The sequence below is a fragment of the Ammodytes marinus genome (assembly GCF_949987685.1).
Source record: "Ammodytes marinus genome assembly, chromosome: 24".
Classification (NCBI taxonomy): Eukaryota; Metazoa; Chordata; class Actinopteri; order Uranoscopiformes; family Ammodytidae; genus Ammodytes; species Ammodytes marinus.
In genome coordinates this window covers 6,920,434-6,942,103 of record NC_137228.1, presented here as the reverse complement: position 1 = coordinate 6,942,103, position 21,670 = coordinate 6,920,434, and the positions used below count along the sequence as shown (strand labels likewise).

The window sequence follows — 21,670 nt, the reverse complement described above, 5'->3', positions numbered from 1 at the left end:
ATATATATATATATATATATATATATATATGTCGCAACTTAAATCGAGACTCATCAGACCGGGCATGATTTTTAAATCTTCTATTGTCCAATATTGGTGATGCTGTGTGAATTGAAGCCACAGTTTCCTGGTCTTAACTGACAGGAGTGGCACCCGGTGGGGTCTTCTGTTGCTGCAGCCCATCTGCTTCAAGGTTGGTCTTGTTTTGCGTTCAGAGATGGTATTCTGCATACCCTGGTTGAAACGAATGGTTATTTGAGTTACTGTTGCCTTTCTATCATCTCGAACTAGTATGCCCATCCTCCACTGACCTCTGACTTCAACAAGGCATTTTACGTCCACACAAATGCCGCTCACTGGATATTTTTTCTTTTTCGGACCATTCAGTGTAAACCCTAGAGATGGTTTAGAGTGAAGATCCCAGTAGATCAGCAGTTTCTGAAATACTCATAACAGCCCTCCTGGCACCCTCAACATGACCATGTTCAAAGTCACTTAAAACCCCTTTCTTCCCCATTCTGTTGCTCGGTTTCAACCTCAATAACTTGTCCCGTCCGAGTTGCTGACATGTGATTGGCTGATTAGTCATGTGTTAACAAGAAAATGAACCGCTGTACCTAATAAAGTGGCCGGTATATATATATAGGCTATATATATAATAACATTCTCTCTAATGTGTGATTCTTTTTTTTACAGGTTTCAAGGGGGTGCTTGTTTTTTAGGGTCACAAAAAATTCAGGTACCTCAAAGTGTTACCATAGTACAACACTCTAGTAGTAAATAGTCACTTTCCTCCATGCGCCTCCAATTGTTTTATATTTGAGATTATAATAACCCTAGTGCCCAAATCCCCTGCAATAGGTTTCGTCTTCTTTTTCTCTCCTAGCTGTATTGATTGTGCTGCACCAGTCGTGTCCATTAAGTGTGGATGTGTAGCAATGATTGGTTTTGAAGCCCAAAAGCAGAAAGATCTCCCCAGTTTCCCATTAAAACTTAGACCGGGCCGGTTTTTATTGGCCATCTCCTCAGTTAGACAGAGAGCCACATGTATCAAGGGTTAAGAGAGGGACACACAACCACCCACTACCCTTTTCCTTGCAAATAATAATTATTATTTTTATTATTATATTTTTCACCTGGCCACAAATTCACCCAGACCCCTCAGGAATATGTGCACCAAACACTTGCCAGTAACCCAGGGCTACTGCAGACCGTCCAGATGTTGAAACAGCTTTTCTACTCCACATACACTCTGCACATTTAACTGCACCCTCGTAAAAAAAATTTTTTTAAAAAGAGTCCAAAGCTGAAATAAACTAACGGAGTGATCGTAAAATGGTGGATGTAAAAATGTCATCCGGTGCAATACATGGCCGAACATGCAAATGAGTTTGAGTAGATTACGTATTGCAACAAATAAATAAATTAATTAAGCCGTAATCCCTGAGATTAATCTCTTACCTTAGTGGTGCATGATCCCCTAATAATACCCTAGGATGCTATCACTGTGTTATTAAGATAATGTCATGCATGTGCACACACGCACACATGACACACACACACACACACACACACATACAGTTTTTAAAATGTTGTAAGCTTGTTGCCTGAGTGCAACATAGCGGCCTGCGTCTCACATCCAAACGCATTAGTGCCTTCATCTATCATTACGATGAAACAGCACAGCCGTGAGTGTGCGCTTTGATGTCTCACACACACACACACACACACACACACACACACACACACACACACACACACACACACACACACACACACACACACACACACACACACACACATACATCCTGGGTTTTGTGCATGCAAGGCTAACGCCGAGGCAGGCCTTGTCTTCTTATATCTAATGAGTGGCTCATGGACAGACATGATGCAAATGTCAGCAAAGTAGCATGGCAACAAAGGCAGCCATAAATTGCCTGCAAGCTTTTTACTGTTTTATTGGAATCCGGCCAAGAGATCCACTGAAAAAGTTGTCAAGGACTTTCCAAGGAAGGCAGACCACATAAATCATCAGTTGACAGAATAATTACACCTGCACAACTTCATACACATTTCTTATTAGATAGTCCACTTGTGAACTTCAGGAAATTATTTACTCCCACTAATGGACTGTGTTTTAAGCATAAAACTGGATGCCTCTTCACTGGGTGTACAGATGTTTTGCAAGCATCCTTGATCTTGAGGCAGCGCTGTACTGACATCTGCTGGTCAGATTTTCCACAAACAAGCAATAACTCTATTATATAAAGTACAGTAGGCTTACAGTCTCTATGGCAATAACAGAATTCAGGTCAGTAATAATGACATAGGCTATACAGTATGTATTAGTCATATTATTGGTAATATTCTTCCACAACTTCAATAAGGTAAATGTAGAATGCAATATTTTGTTTTGAATGAGTTCCTAAGAGTTTTGAAAACAGTCTCTTAGCCATTGAACATTTTGCCAGAAATACACAGTGTTATGCAGGATGTTGTCTATAGAAGAGCTCTTGAGTTTTGGTAAATGTGGTTACTGAATGCACTTTGTGTGAAATGAATGAAAAATGAAAGACAGTTTGGAACACATGGACCTCTGTAGTGCACACTGTGTTAAGAGTTTTGCACATGTGGTTTTAGTTGTGCCCACTGTGCTTTAGCAATCGAAAAAAAACTGTAAACTGTGATTTTTGTTGTTCTGTTCACATAACATCCATTTCCTGCCTGTCGGTTCTTGGAGAAGGATTCCACCTCTGTCCCTCTTTCTGAGCTGTCTTCCACTTCCACTTTTGGGAAAGTATTTCCTAATCTGAAACGCAGATCTAAGGATAGTGGGTGTCCTATGCTGTACATATTGTAAAGCCCCCTGAAGTAAATTACTATGTCCGACACTGGGCTATATAGTTAATGTCTTGACCGGACTACGAACTCAAGGCTAACTGCACTATGGACCTGGCAAAGTGTCCAGTTGGCTAACGTGCTGGAGCAGTGAAGAGAATGTTCCTCATTGCACATTTCAATTATTTACTTTTTCTATACCGTTTTGTTTTGCCTTACCTTTTGCACTATTTAGAATTCATTATTGTATATATTACTTATTTCATCTTATCTTATTTTTGGGAACAGGCTCTGCATCCTTTACGGTAATAGACATTACACGTGTGTGTGTGGCATATGGACATATTCTATATTTTTAGAAAGAGACATGGGAGGAGGGAGAGTTGATGGAGCACACACACACACACACTGTAACGGGGGCATGGAGTTACCCTTAAACTACAAATCATTCATACAATGATTATTACTAATAACTATTGCCCTTGTTGATCTCTAGAAATACGAATAGTGTATATTAAAAAAAAAAACACATCCAGTTATTAAAGACAACACTTCAAGTTATTCATTGTCGCTCTCCAAGATGCGCTTTTACATTGTAACCTCCGTCAAATCAAATGGCTCATTCTTGACCCCATAGCCTGTTCAGTACGATACCAGCAAACAGGTGTGTTCCCATCATCACTTTGCATTACATTTGAATGACAGTCAAATGTATAAACATAATGATTCCATCAAGCAGCTTCACATCGACAGCCACAGACTAACTGAGGGCAGACGGGGAACAGACAAAGATGGAGAAGGTTCTTCTGAGCATCGTCGTGGCTTCAGGTAAATGTTTCATATATTCATGAAGGTTTTAATGTAATGTATCAATGTTTCTCCTAAGAACTTCTGTGGGCAGATGTTTCTTTTTACAATTTTTTTTAATAAAAAAAAAAATATTATCAAACAATCAGTCTTAAAACATTTTTTGTTTCACACAACATAATTTTACAAGCATCCTATTTTCAAGCAGTTTCCACTGCCTCACATGTAAAGTCAGACACCTCCGATCCATTTATTGAGATCTACACCGTGTTCCAAATTATTATGCAAATTGGATTGAAGTGTCATAAACTTTAAATTTTTTGTTTTTCAATTAAACTCATGTATGATATTGTGTCTCAGGATGCCTTGGATCATTGAAATTAATCTCATACACCTGTGATAATTAGTTTGCCATGTGAGCCCAATCAAAGGAAAAACTACTTAAGAATGTCAGGGTCTCAGGAAAATGACAGACAAGAACCCAAATGCAAGACACATGAACGGTTCAGGATCAGAAACACTTTTAATCGGATGCCAAAACCAGGTAGACAAATGATGCAGTAACAATACCAGAAGGAGCAGGCAAGGGGGAAGTCCAAAGTCCAGAATGCAAAGTAAAACACAAATAGGCAGGCAGGATCAATATGCAGGATAATGTCCGGAAGCTGGAGAGCTTGGTAAGGACACTATGATAGGACATCTAACAATCTGGCAATGACTGAAGGGAATGGGGTGGAATAAATACTGAGGGGCTGATTAGCTGATGGGGAGCAGGTGAGTGTGGTTAGGCCAGGTGAAAGTAATCAACAGGGAGTGCAGAGCAGGGGGGAGTGGCCGGGTCTGAAATGACAAGAGAGTAGAAAGTAAACCAGGAAAACAAACAGACATATGAAAACAAACTAAATACTGGCTGAAGTCGTGACAAAGAAGGACGTTCCACATTATTAAGAATGCCACATGTTTCAAGCAATATGGGAAAGAAAAAGGATCTCTCTGCTGCCAAAAACCGTCAAATAGTGCAATACCTTGGATAAGGTATGACAACGTTAGATATTTCACAGAAACTTAAGTGTGATCATCATACTGTGAAGAGATTTGTGGCTGATGCAGAGCACAGACGGGTTGGTGCAGATAAAGGCACAATGAGGAAGGTTTCTGCCAGACAAATTTATCAGATTAGGAGAGCAGCTGCTAAAATGCCAGAGCAGCAGACAGGTATTTGAAGCCGCTGGTGCCTCTGGAGTCCCGCAAACCTCAAGGTGCAGGATCCTCCAGAGGTTTGCGGTTGTGCATAAACCTATTATTCGGCCACCCCTAAACAATGCTCACAAGCTGAAACAGTTGCACTGGGCTCAGAAATACATCAAAACTAATTTTCAGTTTTGTGCTATGACAAATTTGTCCAGGGGCCAGATCTATCTATCTATCTATCTATCTATCTATCTAAAAACACTGAAACTACAAGACTATAATTTTGTTATTTATTGCCTACATATTATCATTATTCATATCTGTCTCTACAGGACTGTGTGCCGTCTCGTCACATGCTGCACGTCAGTTACATTATGTTCATCTAGGGAAGACCTGGACTGAAGCTCAGAGTTACTGCAGAGAACACTACACAGACCTGGCAACTATAGACAACATGGAGGATATGAACAGCCTCAACAACATGACACTTACAGTTGTAAGTTCACTTGTATCTCTCTCTGACATTTCAAATATATATTTTTTTATGTTTGTGTAAAAGGTTTCGGCTGTGTCCTTTTGTTTTGATGATGCTTTATGTCTTTGTCCATTTTGATGAAGACAAAGTCAGGGTGTATTCACCCTTGCCGTGTTTAGTTTGGTTGTTATAAACTCAGGTGCGCTTCCGCCATTGATGCGCATCTTTCAGGAAGGTGTGAATACAGCAATCACACTCGAGGGCGGACCAGACAAGCGCTCCGAGACCCAGCTAAAGAGGTGGTCTCGGTGCGCTTCCAAACAAACTCTGGTGTAGTTTGTTTGTGGGGTGAATTTAGCCTGACCTGCAGGAAGCAGTGTGCCTTTTCTTTCTTTCTTTCTTTTTATAAATCGCCGTCGGCTTCACATTGTGGCAAAGTGTTGTTGTCGCAATTGTTAAGAAGATTAGTTGTAGTTTGACCGGGAGTCCCGAGCCAATATAGGCTATAGGCCTATTACATTTGATCGAGAAGACGCTTAAAAATGCTGAATGTGTAGGCTACAGCGATCAGATGAAGGAGGGGAGAGACTCCAGCAGCTCCAGTCATAGCTCATTTGCGCCGAAAATGAAACGTGTCAGCTTGAGCCTATTCTTCTCGCGAGCTGGGCGTACAGCAGCAAAAATACAGTGAAAATTAAACGTTTCACATCGTGTGATACAAGCCACAAAACTTTGCATTGACATAGGCTACGTAGTTTAACCATATGAAACAACAATAATTTGATGTTTTTTCTTTTTTTAGATGTATTTATAATTTTTAAACCCATATTAGATTAAACTTTACATCAGGCAGTGCCCCTCCCCCCCTCTCTCAACAACGTTAATGACTAGCAGTCAATAGCCTACCTATTTTAATGACGCACAGTTGTAATTATTTGTTATTTGCTTGATCGCAGTAAGTTATAGAATATCTCCATGATTGTTAGTTTTCACTTGCTTCTTCCTGCTTCTCTCCACCCAGAATGTCTGTCCAATGAATGAATGACCGTAGCGATCATGTGGTTTTGCTTCGTAATGCTTGTTCACTTGCAAAAAGTGAAAGTGAACCGTACCACAAAATCTAACTTTATTATTGTATTTGTTCTGGACCAAAGCAAGTGAACTAGCGGACTTTCCCAGTTAAAATACACCTTTAGTTTGTTTGCACTGTTTCAAGGTTCCAGTCCCTTTTTTTCTCTCCGGTACTCGATAGGCGTCTGTTTCAGCTTCATGTGACAGTTGAGGCTAAAGTAACACAATCAAATATTGTTTTCAGTCTGTCTGGATAGGGCTGCGCGGTAGTGACATGTACAGCTGGTTGTGGTCACTACCAAACAGCAGTTTCTACAAACACGGAGAGATGGAGTTAAGTAACTGGTCTCCCGTAGAACCAAACGGAATAGGCAGTGGACCATACTGCGGACTGATGCAAGTGGATGGACTATGGAACGATGCACCATGTAGCGAACTCTATAAGGCAGTCTGCTGTGATGTCCAAGGTGAGGATATTAAAGTGGCTACGAGTAACTTTGTCGGTCAGCGGCCCCTTTGGACAAAAGCGGTAGTATTTTTACAACGCCAGCTGTCGTAAAGCTGTTTGCTAGCGCGTGCCGGCCGTGCGAGTGTCAAATGATTAGGACGCTATATAGTGCATGTCCGTGTGTTGAAAGTGTGAGGGCACGGACTCTTTTCGGCCCTGTGAGAGTGGTTAGTGACCCTGCATCAATTAATGCCAGTCAGTGCCACACACACCTAATTGCAATGAGTTGATGCAGGTTCACTAACCACTCGCACGGAGCTGAAATATTCTGTGTCGTCACAAAAAGCGGCAGTTAGTATGGATCACGATGAGGTAATGTGTTTATGTTGTTGTAAATAATGACTATTTCATATGAATAATGGTCATCTGTTGATGCTGGTGAGGCAAAGTAAACTTTGTTTTAGTACCGCTCATTCATTTAGGAGTAAACACTGCAGTCTAGTTCACTCCCGTGAAATTGTGTACACGTTGCCTCCTCCCGTCTATCACTCTCCCTTTTAGCTTTTCTTTATTGCATTTTCTTTATTTTTTCTTTAATGGTTCAGCCCCGTTATCAGTCATTATGACGACAAATAACTGTCTCAAACAAGGCTCCCGCCCCCCTTCCCTCACCTGAAGGATAGGCTTCTCAAATCGCGTTGCTGTGCTACACTGAAATCTGCGACCAATACGAATATGTGACCATCGAGCCTGCATGCAAACCAAAAATCGGACTGGGTGTGCGACCAGACCAAATGCAGTAATAAAAACTATATAAAAATGTATTTCTTTGCACTGATGGTCTCGTTTGCTCAGAGGAAACATGAGGCTGTTATAAAGATATTTAAAAGTTACTCGTAGTCACACCATATAACACGAGTTTAGTTTCTTGACCACTTATCTGCTTCTCTTCGACACGTCGGCCTATGATGTATTAATCAGTGAAACATACTTACTTTATATGTGAAACACCTTTCATACAGTTTCTGTACACAACACCTTAGTTTTACAAAATGTATAGAATTTATTGAGAAAAATATATATTCTATATTTTATATATTATTGTCCCTCTTCGTAACAGCGCCTCTCTGTGGTCTATGTTCAGGGTCAAATGTCACATATCACCTCACCAGCAACAGTATGTCATGGACTGGGGCTCAGAGCTCCTGCAGAGACGGCTACACAGACCTGGTCAGTGTGAGAAACAATGCAGAGAACGAGAAGGTGAAAGAGCTGGTACCTCCAGGAACATATGTCTGGATCGGCCTTTTCAGAGACTCCTGGAAGTGGTCGGGCGGGAGTAATTCCTCATTTAGGTACTGGGCAAAGGCAAAGGGTGCACCTAGTAGCTCCGGCGGGCCGGATATTTGTGTGGCAGCAGACTTCACCGACTCTGGAAAATGGCATGACGCCTACTGTCACGGTGTGATCCCATTCATTTGCTACAATCTACCTGAAGGTAACTCGTTTATTCAAATAACATTTAGATTTGGTTTAGCATCAAATGTCCCAAAATAAAAATACACTGAAGCAGTCTGGATAGTTTTCCTGAAACTGTTCTGAAGCATCCAGTGGTTATCAGCTGCAGATGATAGGTGTGTGCTGAAATTCTAATCGAAGATCTAAATACGAAATGTTTACAGTTACGACAAACAAAGCTGTATTTATAACATTATATATGTATTTAAAAAAAGGATATTCAAATGGTTATTGATTTTGTAAAGTAAATTAAAATGACAGGAAAGGGGTTTTTGAATCTATATTATTTGGCCCCCAAAGCCGTCGTGATGACAAGGTTCAAATTGCATCTGCACGTAGAAGATGGACAGGATCTGGATGACGAAGCGATGAAGGAAGCCCTCTTGGAGCAGGTAAATCATGTTTGATTTTATTATTATTTTACGTTAAAACAGAATAACCAAATTTCTCTTAAAAGGAAAATTTAAAAAAGATTAAGAATGATTTATTCCAAGAAGAGCATTTCATGTTACAGCACAAAAAACTGTGTGAAGGTAGAAAACAGAAAAAGGGATTGCAGGTTGTAATTTAAAGATGGAGTCAGCGATTCTTGAGTAATCTTGTTGTCAAAAAACGCCATGTTGCTAGCTATGGTGAGTTAACAAAACTTTTGTTAACATGTTTACAGAGCCTTGACTTTGTATAGACACTGGACTTTTTTTTGTTGAACACACAATGGACAGGTAGTGGATTGTAAGGATATTCATTGATTTTGACAAAGTTATTTTCACAGCGTTCTCCGGAATAACTGACTCCACCTTTAACAAGAGTGCATTTAGCATTAAGGTTCATCTATGAGTGATAATGCTGAGGAGTTTTGTGTCTCAGGTCAAACAGAAGCTGAAGGAGCAGGGGCTGGACAAAAACGTCAAAGTGTCCTTCAGGAGGCAGGCGGATGGAAAGTTCTTCACCAAGGAAGAGAAGAAAAACGATGAGCTTCAAAGCCCCTGTAAACCCAAATTCACTAAATCCTTCTAACTCTCCAATGTGGGGAGTTAGTTTTATGATAGTACAGCATCTGAAAAGAGTTAGGCGTAATCCATCAATCCAAATTTAAGATATTGTCCTGTTTAATAAACTTTACAGAAATTCGGTTTATATGAGGGGGCTCATGCTTAGCTCTTATTATACAAATTTTATTTTTGAACCAATCATGACAGTTCTCTGTGTAAACATTCTATTAAAACAACAACCATGTTGCCATGGAGTCCATTTGATAGGGCAACGCCCACAGTCCTGTCAAATGTTCTAGAAGTAAAACAGTTTTTTTTTCTAACTTTTATTAATAATATTTATGAACATTTATTTTCAATCAGATTGTAGTAAAAGCTTATTGGTACACCCAAATTTGATATCATATTGATTTTTTACTATTTTAGACCAGGTTTCAAGAGGCTTTAATGTTGAATTGCTGTGTCTGTTTTAATTCCTCAAAGTCCTCATGTAATGGGTCGGAATAGAGCTGCAGCATTCAGGTAATTATGATATGTCAGATCAATTGTTAGGGCTGTTTTAGACAACTGCCTTAAAAACGCTGTAAGATGAAACTAGATAAGAGGATAGATAGGAAGAGGAAGATAACATACTGTGGGATAAGATTTGAACACCGTTAAAGGAAGGTGAAAAAGGTGAAAATTAGCCCGCATGGCTAAATCTGGCACATTTGCATGTTGAACTTTGGTGCTCATGTTTATTAATGTGCGCTGTCCCTTTTAAATAAAGAAATCTAAAAGACAATTTAATAATATAAAGATATTTGGTTTCATAATATAAAAATAAATAAATCAAAATAAAATCTTCATTTAAGATTAAATAGAATAGAAGTTTAAGGGATGCTCCGATCTCAATTTGTGGCCGATCCCGATACCGATTTTTAATGTTTACTCTTTGCTACCTAAAATATAAATAACTGTAATGTAATTGTATTGGCTGTCACTTCTTAGAGTGGCCTAACACATATTATTGTACTCTTATTATAAATGTTGCCCATAATTAAACACTCATTAAACTAATGAATAGGACTTCAATTATTTTTCAGTATCAGATAATATTATACTTCATTATGAAATATAAAACAAATGCTCAATGACACATTTGTATTTGGTAACCTCTTTTGATTAAAACAAACTTAAAAATGTGTGATAACTGTTATAGTTAAATGAGATACACTACAGTAACAATAATGCCGCAGATCTAAACAAAAATTATTTTATTGTCTTAACTATTTAAGATAAGTAAAAAAGAAATGAATGGGGCGCTCCGGTGGCGTAGTGGATAGAGTGTGTACCATATTGGCTCCGGCATACGTTGCAGTGGTCGCGGGTTCGGATCCGACCTGTGGACCTTTACTGCATGTCATCCCCCCTCTCTCTCTCTCTTTGTCTCCCCATTTCAACTCTGTACTATCTAATAAAGCTTGAAAATGCCCAAAAAATTATCTTTAAAAGAAAAATAACAAATTTATAGAAATACATTATTAATAATTAAAAGATCTGCCTTTGCAAATGAAAATTGTCCTATTAAGTCGGTGGCCGATCGATCGGAGCATCCCTAGTTTTATTATAAGATAGTGTCTATATATACGGTTTTGTTGTCTAGCTGTAGTGTGTCAGACTACGTATATTTAACTTCTGAGTTATATAGAAAATATTTTTTTTATTCTTAAGCTGTCATATTACTCATGTGATTATAAGTATGTAACTGTAACATCTTCCAAGCAGAGCCGGCCCTAGATTTTTGGGGCCCTAAGCAGGATTCGGTTTGAACCAATTTGTGTTAAAGCTGACATAAAGTCTAAAACTTGTAAATTTGTAAATCTAATAATTTTTTGTGACACGATAAATTCCATTGCACGTAAGGACCCGATTTCGGATAAGCGGTTGAAGATGATGATGATGATGATGTAAGGACAAAATATATGGCTGCTACAATATGAAAACAATTAGAGCACTTTCTTAAAGCAGCCACCTCCAAATGCCATTGCTTTCACTGTCAGTGCTGCAAACTGTCCAGGAAAAGATTTTATAGACACTTCTCCAAGTCTGAGTTGACTTTACTTAATTTAGTTTAACTTTGTTTTACCACAGAATCCTGGGAGTGCCAACATCTCCAAATTTTGTTCAGGAAATATTTAGTTCCTTCTTGTCTTGTGTTAATTTTAAAATATATTTTCTATGGGCCCCGAGAGAACAGGGCCAGCTCTGCTTTGAGGATTTAGATTTTTTTTGTGCGTTTTGTCATTTATAATCATGAATTTATTATCTTTGGTTTTAAGAGTTGTTGTTGATTAATGCAATATATGAAAATGTATCTTCTTGGGCTGTGGGAAATGTATCACTTTTCTGACACTTAATATTTTAACTGATTAATTTACAAACAAAAAAATTAGTTAGACAATATTGATAGTAGACGTGAGTTGCCGCTGTAGGCGAGTGATTTTATATCACCAAGTTAAAAGGTGGAGTCAGAGATTCTGGAGAACAATTGTTGTCAAATTAACTTTTTGTCAATTCAGCGCACACACGGTACGAACAGGTAGCAGATCGCGAGGAGATATTCACTGATTTTGACGTTATTTGGACAACAAGGATTCTCTACAATCTTTGACTCCACACTTAAGGATTTCATATTAAACCAACTTTCTTTAGGATACTGTTAAGATAGAAAAAAATAAATTTGAATGGATGTTAGACATTAACTAAATCAGCTTTATTCTTGTGAAGATCTTCAAAATCTGTTTCAAGTAAAGAATTCATCATTTAACCTTTTACTATAATTATTCTTCATAAGTATAATTCAGCCTCTCCCCTTTTGGTCATTTTAGCCAATCAGTGTGTTTACAGCATTGACTGTATAAAGAAAATTAATTAAAATGTCACAATGTCACAAAGATAAAAAGTTTGAAATTTAATGGGACGTGAAATAAAAGTGCCAGTGGGAAAAATTCCAAATGATATAAAATTGTGTATTATGAAATCAAATTAATATCTAATGTTACATTATCATGAAATTAATAAAAATCATTCCATCATGATGAGTTGAGTTTTTATTATTTCTTTGATTATGATTTGATTATATTGGTTTCAATGATAGACCTACTTTGAAAATACTTTTACGCGAATAACGTTTTGAATGCAGGATTTTTACTAGTAGTGTAGTATTTTTACAGTATTACTACATTTCTTGAAGTAAACGACCTGAATAGATGTACAAAACTTGAAGTGAAAGGGATATCTTGCCCAGTAATTGTTTTTATATAGTCATGGATATTGGACTAGAACTCCTGTACTTTTGGGCATCCCCATAGCCTATGAACCAGAGTACCATTATTCACAGTGCACCTCCAACACCCTGCTTCGTCCCTCAACCCTGCTCTGTGTAACCTGGATTGGGTCCAGTAAACTCCATGCAATGTTTTTCCAATCGGAAAAGTCTTGTTTTCAGTTCTCTCAACATCTTATTGGAATCTTAAAGGATCAAACTCTAGTTCTCCGATGAATCTATATTAAGATCAGCTTCCCATGTCAATCTAAGGGCTGACAAATCTTCCTCAGAGTTAAAGAGGAACTATTATACTTTTTCAACTTGTATGACCTCGTTGCTATAATGATTTATAGTTATGTTTAACCATACTAAAGTGTCAAGTAATGACTTACATGCATTTAGATGTATTCCCTGCTGACCGTCTTGGGTGGCTGTGCAGAGCGCTAAACCCTAGGGCAGCCGGTCGCGATTCACTTGTTCAAGTTTCCGGGATTCGTTACGTGGAGAATCCGGATTTTACCATGTATGTATGTAACGTGCTCAGGCACGCTCCGGCCATGTTTAAATCTTCCTGCACGCTGCTGAAAGTGTTCCGGAAGGAAGGTAACCAATCACAACGGAGTGGGGTTTGCAGGAGGGGGGCGAGGGGGCGGAGAAGGACGAAGCCTAGTGTTTATAGAGACTGCTGAATGCACCCAGATGAGAGGAAGAGTTTCCCGAAAATCTACATAGTTTTTTGTGCTGTGATTCGTGGCAGGTTGCTATAATTAAGACCAGAAAAGTAGTATAATAGGAGATCTTTAATAAATAGCATGGAATAATATGCTGCTGACCTCATGACCCTTTCCAAAATAGTCTCATGTGCAATGCCAGATGTCCACACTAGGGGGACATCTGGTGTCAGTCTCCTTTAAAATGACTGACAGAGGTCCCCTAACCTCCCCTGATGGTGTGTGACTGTGAGACTTTAAATTAGGACCCATGGCAAACATGACCTCAATAAATAGTTCCGTCTATTTAAACTGCATTGGTGGAATTGGGCGATTTTGACTGTGGGTCAAATTGAACCAGATACATTTGTATTTTCAAAAAGATCTAATTAAAAGGGAATCGGAAGACAATTATATATGAGGTCATTGTGGACAAAATTGATTGACAAAGTTAAGAAAAATTGGAATGATTGAGTGAGATATGACAATGTTTACCCCAAAATGACCCCAGTTAGTAGGATAAACCTGATCTAATCTTCTCTCTCTCTCTTTCATTCATATTATAAAAAGCAAATGTCAGAATTACACAACGCTTTTTCAAAGACCACTAAAGGTTTATTAGACTGTACAGAGTAAATCATTGCCGGGATGTTTTTCTGTACTGGACAAGTTATGAATTACACAATATAATGTCTCATTTATGAGGCTATTACCGGGCAGGACTTTTTCTTATCTTATCTTAGGAATCTTTCTCGATCAGCCCTGACGGCACAGCAGTTCACTCCAACAACCGGGAGTGTGTTGTATCCAAACCTGGGAGCAAAGAGCTAGTCGGAGTAGATAGTTAGTGCTGTGTTGTTTAAAGTGGCCGAGCAGGGTTTGGTGTGGGTGGGATTTTGGATCAGGGGTTTGTTTCTAGGAGCTGCCTTATTAACAAATGTCTTTTCAATTATAACAAATGCATCTTAATATTTTTCCTACAAATTAAATATTTGCAAATGCTCGCACACAAACAAAAATGCTTGTGTGTGACGTTTATTGATTTAAGAAAATCATCACAGAGGATATAAAGTGACGATGGCCCTCCGCTCAGATGAAATATTAACCAACACCATGATAGCGTGTGTGTGTGTGTGTGTGTGTGTGTGTGTGTGTGTGTGTGTGTGTGTGTGTGTGTGTGTGTGTGTGTCTGTGCGTGTCTGAGGCAAAGGTGTGTCTTTATCTGATCGATGTCTTCTATAAAAGGCATGTACCATCCTGGGTTGAGGTCAGTTGAACGGTTGCTAGTAGACGAGGAGTTTTATAATTTCACAAAGGGACAATGGTCAACTCGGTAGGACTGGGCTTTGTGCTGCTGCTTTCAATGATGGAAGCAGCCACAGTGGAGAGGTGAGTTGTATTGATCAAATGACATACTGACATAATATTTCTTCAAGGTCCAAGAAGCATTCCAACAATATACTGTACCTATTTAAGGTGGATGTTAATTCTACTGCATATTTGAGTTTTATTTACAGAAATGGTTTCTCTCAAGAGGGCTTTTTGTGGATTTTTTTAAGTACAACTGAACATTCTTGAGGTAGGCCTAAGGAATACTGCTTTCTCCTGTGTCTAACGTAATTTGGTCTGGTGCAAACAGAGCAGAGTATGACTACTACAAGTACCATCCCATGCCTGAGGTGAGAAGGCCCGATCACTGCTCTCATGCACTTTACATTACCAGATCATTACGCATACATAATAAGACTGTATATGAAAGGTATACACCCGCACATACAGAGAAGACACTGGTGTATAACAAGACTGTACTCTTCAGATCGCAGACTGGATGGCTCAGACTGCGAAGGATAACCCTGATGTTGTGACAATAATGGGCTACGGAAAGACCTACGAGAAGAGGACTATCAACTTGCTCAAGGTAAGGTGTAACTGCTGATTTCAGATCAGAAACGGTCAAACAGCAGAAGGATTCTGGAGTGTATAAATATAACCGCTTAAAAGGAATTTATTTGATTTTGCCTCTCAGATTGGTGTAAATACAGGAGAGAAAAAGAAAGCTATCTGGATGGACTGCGGTATACACGCCAGGGAATGGATCGCTCCGGCCTTCTGTCAGTACTTTGTCAGAGAGGTAAGAGACGGGCAATGATTTGAAAATACAATTTATTCGGGCTGTGTATTGGCAAGAATCTCGAGATATGATACAGGGATACGATATATTGCGATCTACAAGCAAGTATGAACAAAGGATTGATCTGTCTCTGTTTCATAAAAAATTAATATAAAGATATAGAAAATAATATCAGTAAATTGTGTGTAAATTATGGCATGATGTAAGCAAATTGAAGTCCATGTCTTACCGGCAGCAGTGAAATAAAATAAATGTATATTGATTTTTGAAAATTATGTATCGATACAGTATCGCGAAAAGATAGGTATCGCGATATTTACATCTATAGATATTTTCCAACACTCATACAATGTATACAATTATCTTGCTATATGGTGAAGGGAAAAACATCATAAGGCATAGTTTCCAAGATAGCCTCCAGTCAAGTCTGACCCTTCGTTTTATTCAGATCCTGCAATCGTACAAAACTGACACAAAGATGCAGGAGATGATGAAGAACGTGGATTTCTATGTCACCCCTGTGCTCAACATGGACGGCTACATCTTCTCCTGGAAGGACAACTCGGTCAGTGCTTGAATTAAAGACTAGTTATTTATCAAATTACTTTTTCGAGTGGGTCCTGAGCCCTGTGCCTCAAGATACTCAAGTCACAGATGGAACAGGATATGAGGAACACGACAGTCTATTAAAGAGATGGGCAGTTGAGGTCAAGTTAGCAACAATTCAATCAGTGAATAAATGGATTTTGGATGCTCAACATTGCCAAAGTACAGAAATATCTCATTTTCAAGATACGATTTAATTGAAAAATCTAAGGTGCCCTACGTAAGTGCCTCCATTTATTAAATGACTAAACTGATGAGACGATCAGACCCAGCTGATTCTGTTGACTGACCCGTTTTAGACTCGACTATGGAGGAAGAACAGGTCACCGGGACCTGCGGGCTGCAACTGCACCGGCACCGATCTCAACCGCAACTTTGACGCCAACTGGGGCAGTAAGTAACTCATTGTGGTTCTCAAATTTTACCTGTTTGTAAGACTACAGCCTTTTTTTCCATTGCTTATCATGGATATCATACAAAGAAAATTGGATCCCTGAACATTCCCGAAACTGTCCAAACCATCGCACAGTTTCTTGTAAAGGGGTTTAAATTGGTGTTAAAGGAACAGTTAAATTTTATTTTATTTTGAGCTATTTGCTTCACTCGCTGGCTCAAGAAAATGTGACAGAAACCGTTCCTGTAACTGTGCGTGCATTGTTGATATAGAAATGTGCAAAGGTCGTTCATCCAGGGTTAGCTTAGCTCAAACACTGCTAGTCAATTCATGGTTTTCTTCCAGTATGTATTTTGTTTTTAAATGACATAAAGTGTGAAACTATAGAATGCAACATAACGTGGTAAATAAACAAGTCCCAACAAGCACGAGCGTTTATTGATGTTGTAAAGTTTTTTTTGAACTGCTGCTCTTGACTACCAGTGTTTGAGCTAAGCTAACCTGGATGAGCGACCTTTGCCCACTTCTATATCAATATAATGCCCGCACAGTCAAAGGAACTCTTTCTGTCACCTTTTCTTGAGCCAGAGAGTGAGGTAAAAAGCTAAAAAGAAAAATTTAACTATTCCTTTAAATTGTTCTTTAAATGGGCCGCTGGATCCTACAATTCATCTTAGCAATATCTCTCGTTAGACTTCATTCAGATTATTCAAATGTATGCCATTTTTTGCTGAATTCACAGCTATCGGGGTATCAACCAACTGCTGCGCCGAAATCTACTGCGGGAGCCAGCCGGAGTCCGAGCCCGAGGCCCAGGCCGTCACTTATTTTGTAGGAACCCGCAAGGAGGACTTCCTGTGTTTCCTGACCATCCACTCCTATGGCCAGCTGATCCTGCTTCCCTATGGAAACCCCAACTTCACGGCCTCCAACTACGAAGAGCTGGTACTTCCATCTACACAGCCATGCATGCATTCACTTACAACACTGTAGCCTACATAATATCAGAATAAAATGTGGGTGCATGCATCTGTATAGCCCGATAAACGCTGCATGCTTCTACACTAATCAAGAGAATGCCTCTGCGTATTGCCATAGAAACTGAGCCTGTGCAGGTCCCAAGAGCCCACAATAAATGAGATCTGTGAAAAACACTAAAGTCTTGAATAACAGTTTTAGGTATAACAAAGAAGCCAGACATATGGTAGTACATTAAGGCAGACATCATTAACATACTTGGGCATCATTTACCAAAACCAAACAGAAGAGGAGTAAGCTGTGAAACATTGACAGAGGAAAAACAAAGGCTTGCTGTAAGGAAGATGGCTGGTCCAGGTAATAAACCCATCGGAGCCACAATCCAGAGAGGATTATGCAAAACTCTCTATGCAATCTCTTTTTACTCATTGACCAACACAGATACTGTAAATAAATCTTATATATGTCCGCAATACGCTGATAACAGCAGGTGTGTTGACCTGGTCGATTTCCAGTCTAGCACTTGGAATATTAAAAAATAAAAAATGTGCCCAAGCTGTGTTTTACCAATCAGGACTATTTTCTTTACTCAATAGAGCTGAATAAACAAGTATTCGGACTTTCTGGACTATTTCAAAACGATAGTATGATAGCCTACTTGCTAATACTATCTTGTTTTTCTCAGATGAAGGTGGGTTCGGCTGCAGCGGACGCCATTGAGAAAGTCCACGGGATGCGCTACAAAGTAGGAACCTCACCGGATATATTGTGTAAGTCCGCAGTCTCCGCACAAAATACATGACATATATATATAATATATATATCACACCCATTCACGGTCTCAAGAGGAAGAATCCTAATGACTTTGGTGACCCTGACTTTTCCTCTAGTGCCAAGATTAGGTTAAAGGTAATCCGAGGAACTTTCCGTTTGTGTTCATTCTTGCACCCCATTTTGACAAAAGCGGTAGTGTTTTTTACTATGCCAGCTATAGTTCCAGGATGAGAGACCAATGACAAAGGCATTAAGAAAAACTATATGTCATTTATGATCCTCAGAGGGAAAATGAGATTAGTTTCAGAAATATTTAGAAGTTCATCGTAGCACCTTTTAACCTTCCTTATTTTGAGAGAAATGTATCAGCAACTATAGAAAGGTTTGCCATGACAAAATTAGTTGTGCAACATTTTAAATATTAGGTGAAACAGTTGATTTGAAATATAGGCTAGAGGCTTCTAATGAAAGCATATCCAGGCAATGTGAAGAAAAAGTAACATTTGCGCCCCAATTTCCTACAGACCCCAACTCTGGTTCATCCAGAGACTGGTCGCGGATGTCGGGGATCCCCTTCGCCTACACCTTTGAGCTGAGAGACAACGGCACGTTTGGCTTCAAGCTCCCCGAGGATCAAATCAAGCCCACCTGTGAGGAGGCCTACAGCGGAGCCCTGCACATCATCAACTATGTCCACGACAAGACATTTAGTGGCGCCGTAGCAACCACCGTGGCAACCGTGTGGACTGTGCTGTTGGCAGTGTGCGTCTCCGGCAACGATCTAATGTGAGGTGTAAAAAAAATATGTATATAAAAAATAAAAAATTTTACTGCCCAAAGCTGTATATCTATTTGACGTTCCAGTCAATCTGCTTATACGACAAGTGTATTGACAAATTATAACATGGAAAATGTATCTGTTATAAATGATTGGTTTCAGTCGGTTGTAAAGTATCTTTGAATAATCTGAAAATATTTATATCCGTTCATAAACTCTGATAAATATTATATTGCAAGCCAATAGCTGCAGCTATTTATCTGACTTCATCTTGTGCAATAGAGCGATACAATAATTGAATCCGTAATAAAATATGTTCCATTTTATGTGTGTTAATGCGTCTGTTTTGAATGAATCATTTCTGAAGCCCATTTGTGCATCTCAGTGGCATTTTATTTGTTGCTTAAAAATCTGAAATGCTTAAATCTTCTATTACATATTCATGATATTGACAAAAAATGACTTGTTTATCACAACATAAAAACATTATCTTATAGAAAAGGCTGTTGTATAAACTGGTACCTTCAAGGCAGAGTGTCAGTGTTTGATAGTGTACTGCTGAATGGATGGAAGCCTTGTTTTCTCAGACCGGCTAGTGGCAAGAAGAGCTGCCCCTCTTGAGGAAACTGCTCCCACCGTGTCCACGTCCAACCTGGGGAGGGAAAGAAAGGCACAGTCCTGTCAGGTTGTGTTGGGAATCAACTCTTATCTCCTGCCATTTAAAACTTGTGTTAAAAACACTATGGCTGCGTTCCAATCCCCAATACTTTCTGCTATTTAGTATGGCAGAAAAAAGATTTAAGATGTCCCAATTCCTGTGGTCAGATTTAGTATGCTTTAAAAATACCCGAATGTCTACTACACAGGCCGAGATTTTTTAATGTTGAAAACAGCATGCTATTTGAGAGATTCTGACCCACTATCCAGTGTGCACTGGAAGTGACGTCACATCTACAGAGCCTCCGTATGAAAACAACATGGGATGCTACGGATATAGAAGCAAGAAGCAAGTGGCAAGATCAAGGCGCAATGTTATGATCACATAAATAAGTGAAAGTATGTCTCAATTGTATGCCTGCCTACTGCATACTAACTAGATTATCTTTTATGGTCGGATGTAGTATATAGAATAAAAAAAAGAAAAGTATGCGACTTGGAACGTAGGGTATAGTTGCACATCTCATACACACATACCCTCGTTCTTCTCCGGCTCCATATTCTGTGGCTCTTGCGCCGGCTGTGTCTGCTCCAGCTCTCCCTGCATGATTATGGTGACGTAGTGGTACTGCTCCTCAAGCCTGATAGAATTCACCACAGATGCAAACCGCACGTTGACCAAACGCACGCCCGCTTCCTCCAACACCTCCCTGTGAGCGCACTCCTCCCACGTCTCTCTTTTGGTTACACAAAGAAGAAGAGGAAAAAATCAGTGTCAATGTCACATCCAACCGGAAGTTATCACATCCAGGTCTTGTGTACTGTATAGTTACTTAAGGAACATATTAAGAATGCAGCCCCCCTACATCCTTTACGTGACTGGACCTTTAAGGATCCAAACGTATTACCCAACCTCATTACGTTGCACCAAACTGCATTAAAATATATAGCAAATTAGTTTTCGTGCACACTTATTGTACATGTAGGCTACTTGTACCAATACAAATTTAGAACTTGTCTTCATTTTCACTGAACAAATTGGCTAAAAAGGTTTTATTTTCACTATAATTTTTCCATCTCTATAAGAGAGAAAAAAACAGCTATAAAAAAAGCCATAGTCCGTAACTTTTTCAGATAAAATTAATTATGGTTTCATTCAAGTCGTTGCCAAATGAGTTTAAACTAAATATGATTAAGCATATCAGCACCACAAAACTCTCCCTGTGTTTCTCTGGATGGCAATGTTTAGAAACTGGTGTTGCAACATGACACTGGCACAGGAGTTCAAGAATCCATACACATCACCTATGGCTTACCTAATGCTCCACCAGTGTTGTTGTAATTACTCCGAATTACTCATGGAGGCGACAGAAGTTATGCACTAGAGCTTTTAGGTACGTAATGAACACATGTTGTTTCAAGATACATTAATGAATTATAGCCTATTATGAATTAAAGCTAGTGTAAAGCATTCATAAACGGCCGTGCGTCTATTTACAAGCCCCATAACGGTGTCATATTTTTGTGAATGGGGTTTGCTGCTCACATGCTTGCCACCCACCTGACCTACCCAAACTCCAAGTGGCCGCCGGGGAGCTGGTATTTCCCTTTGCCCATCGCACTTCTCCGTTTCCCCAGGAGAACACAGCCTGGGTGGGCCGAGTCTGTCACCAACACCCCCACCCCAACTCCTGGACGTTTCACAGTTTTATCAGACATCAGGTAGAACAGAAAAACGACTCATAAATGACATAAAGTTAGCTAAACAGACATAACTCTGTAGTGCTACCCATGAGTGCTACACTGGTCAGTCATGAGGTACAAGATTTCGACTGTCGCGTACTTCCGCTTTCGCCTCGAAAATCGTTTCAAAGGGCAGAACCATGGGGCAGAACCTTATACTATCTATGGGCAGAACAGACGTTCTCCTGTTGTCGTTCTTTATGTAGATACACGCCTAAATGGGGTCCATCAAACAGTTAAGCCATTACA

The 21,670-nt window shown here is 39.3% G+C and overlaps 2 protein-coding genes across 2 annotated transcripts; one reads left to right on the top strand and one right to left on the bottom strand.

Moving 5' to 3' along the window:
• Positions 1–3,629: 3,629 nt before the first annotated feature.
• On the top strand, positions 3,630–19,033 carry LOC307269857 (carboxypeptidase O-like; the record flags this gene model as incomplete). Its single annotated transcript, XM_080052939.1, has 16 exons — positions 3,630–3,666; positions 5,169–5,332; positions 5,543–5,619; positions 6,689–6,849; positions 7,975–8,292; positions 8,649–8,740; positions 9,216–9,336; positions 14,671–14,749; positions 15,000–15,039; positions 15,177–15,278; positions 15,387–15,491; positions 15,940–16,056; positions 16,397–16,490; positions 17,234–17,436; positions 18,155–18,239; positions 18,768–19,033. 16 exons carry the CDS (start codon positions 3,630–3,632, stop codon positions 19,031–19,033), a joined length of 2,061 nt encoding a protein of 686 aa, XP_079909065.1.
• On the bottom strand, positions 4,377–21,472 carry nudt15 (nudix (nucleoside diphosphate linked moiety X)-type motif 15). The gene is made up of 4 exons (XM_080053094.1): positions 21,249–21,472; positions 20,216–20,415; positions 19,544–19,673; positions 4,377–4,485 (listed from the first exon to the last, which is right to left on the bottom strand). The coding sequence occupies exons 1-3, from the start codon at positions 21,395–21,397 to the stop codon at positions 19,546–19,548; spliced, it is 477 nt and encodes a 158-aa protein (XP_079909220.1). The 5' UTR covers positions 21,398–21,472; the 3' UTR covers positions 4,377–4,485; positions 19,544–19,545.
• Positions 21,473–21,670: the final 198 nt, after the last annotated feature.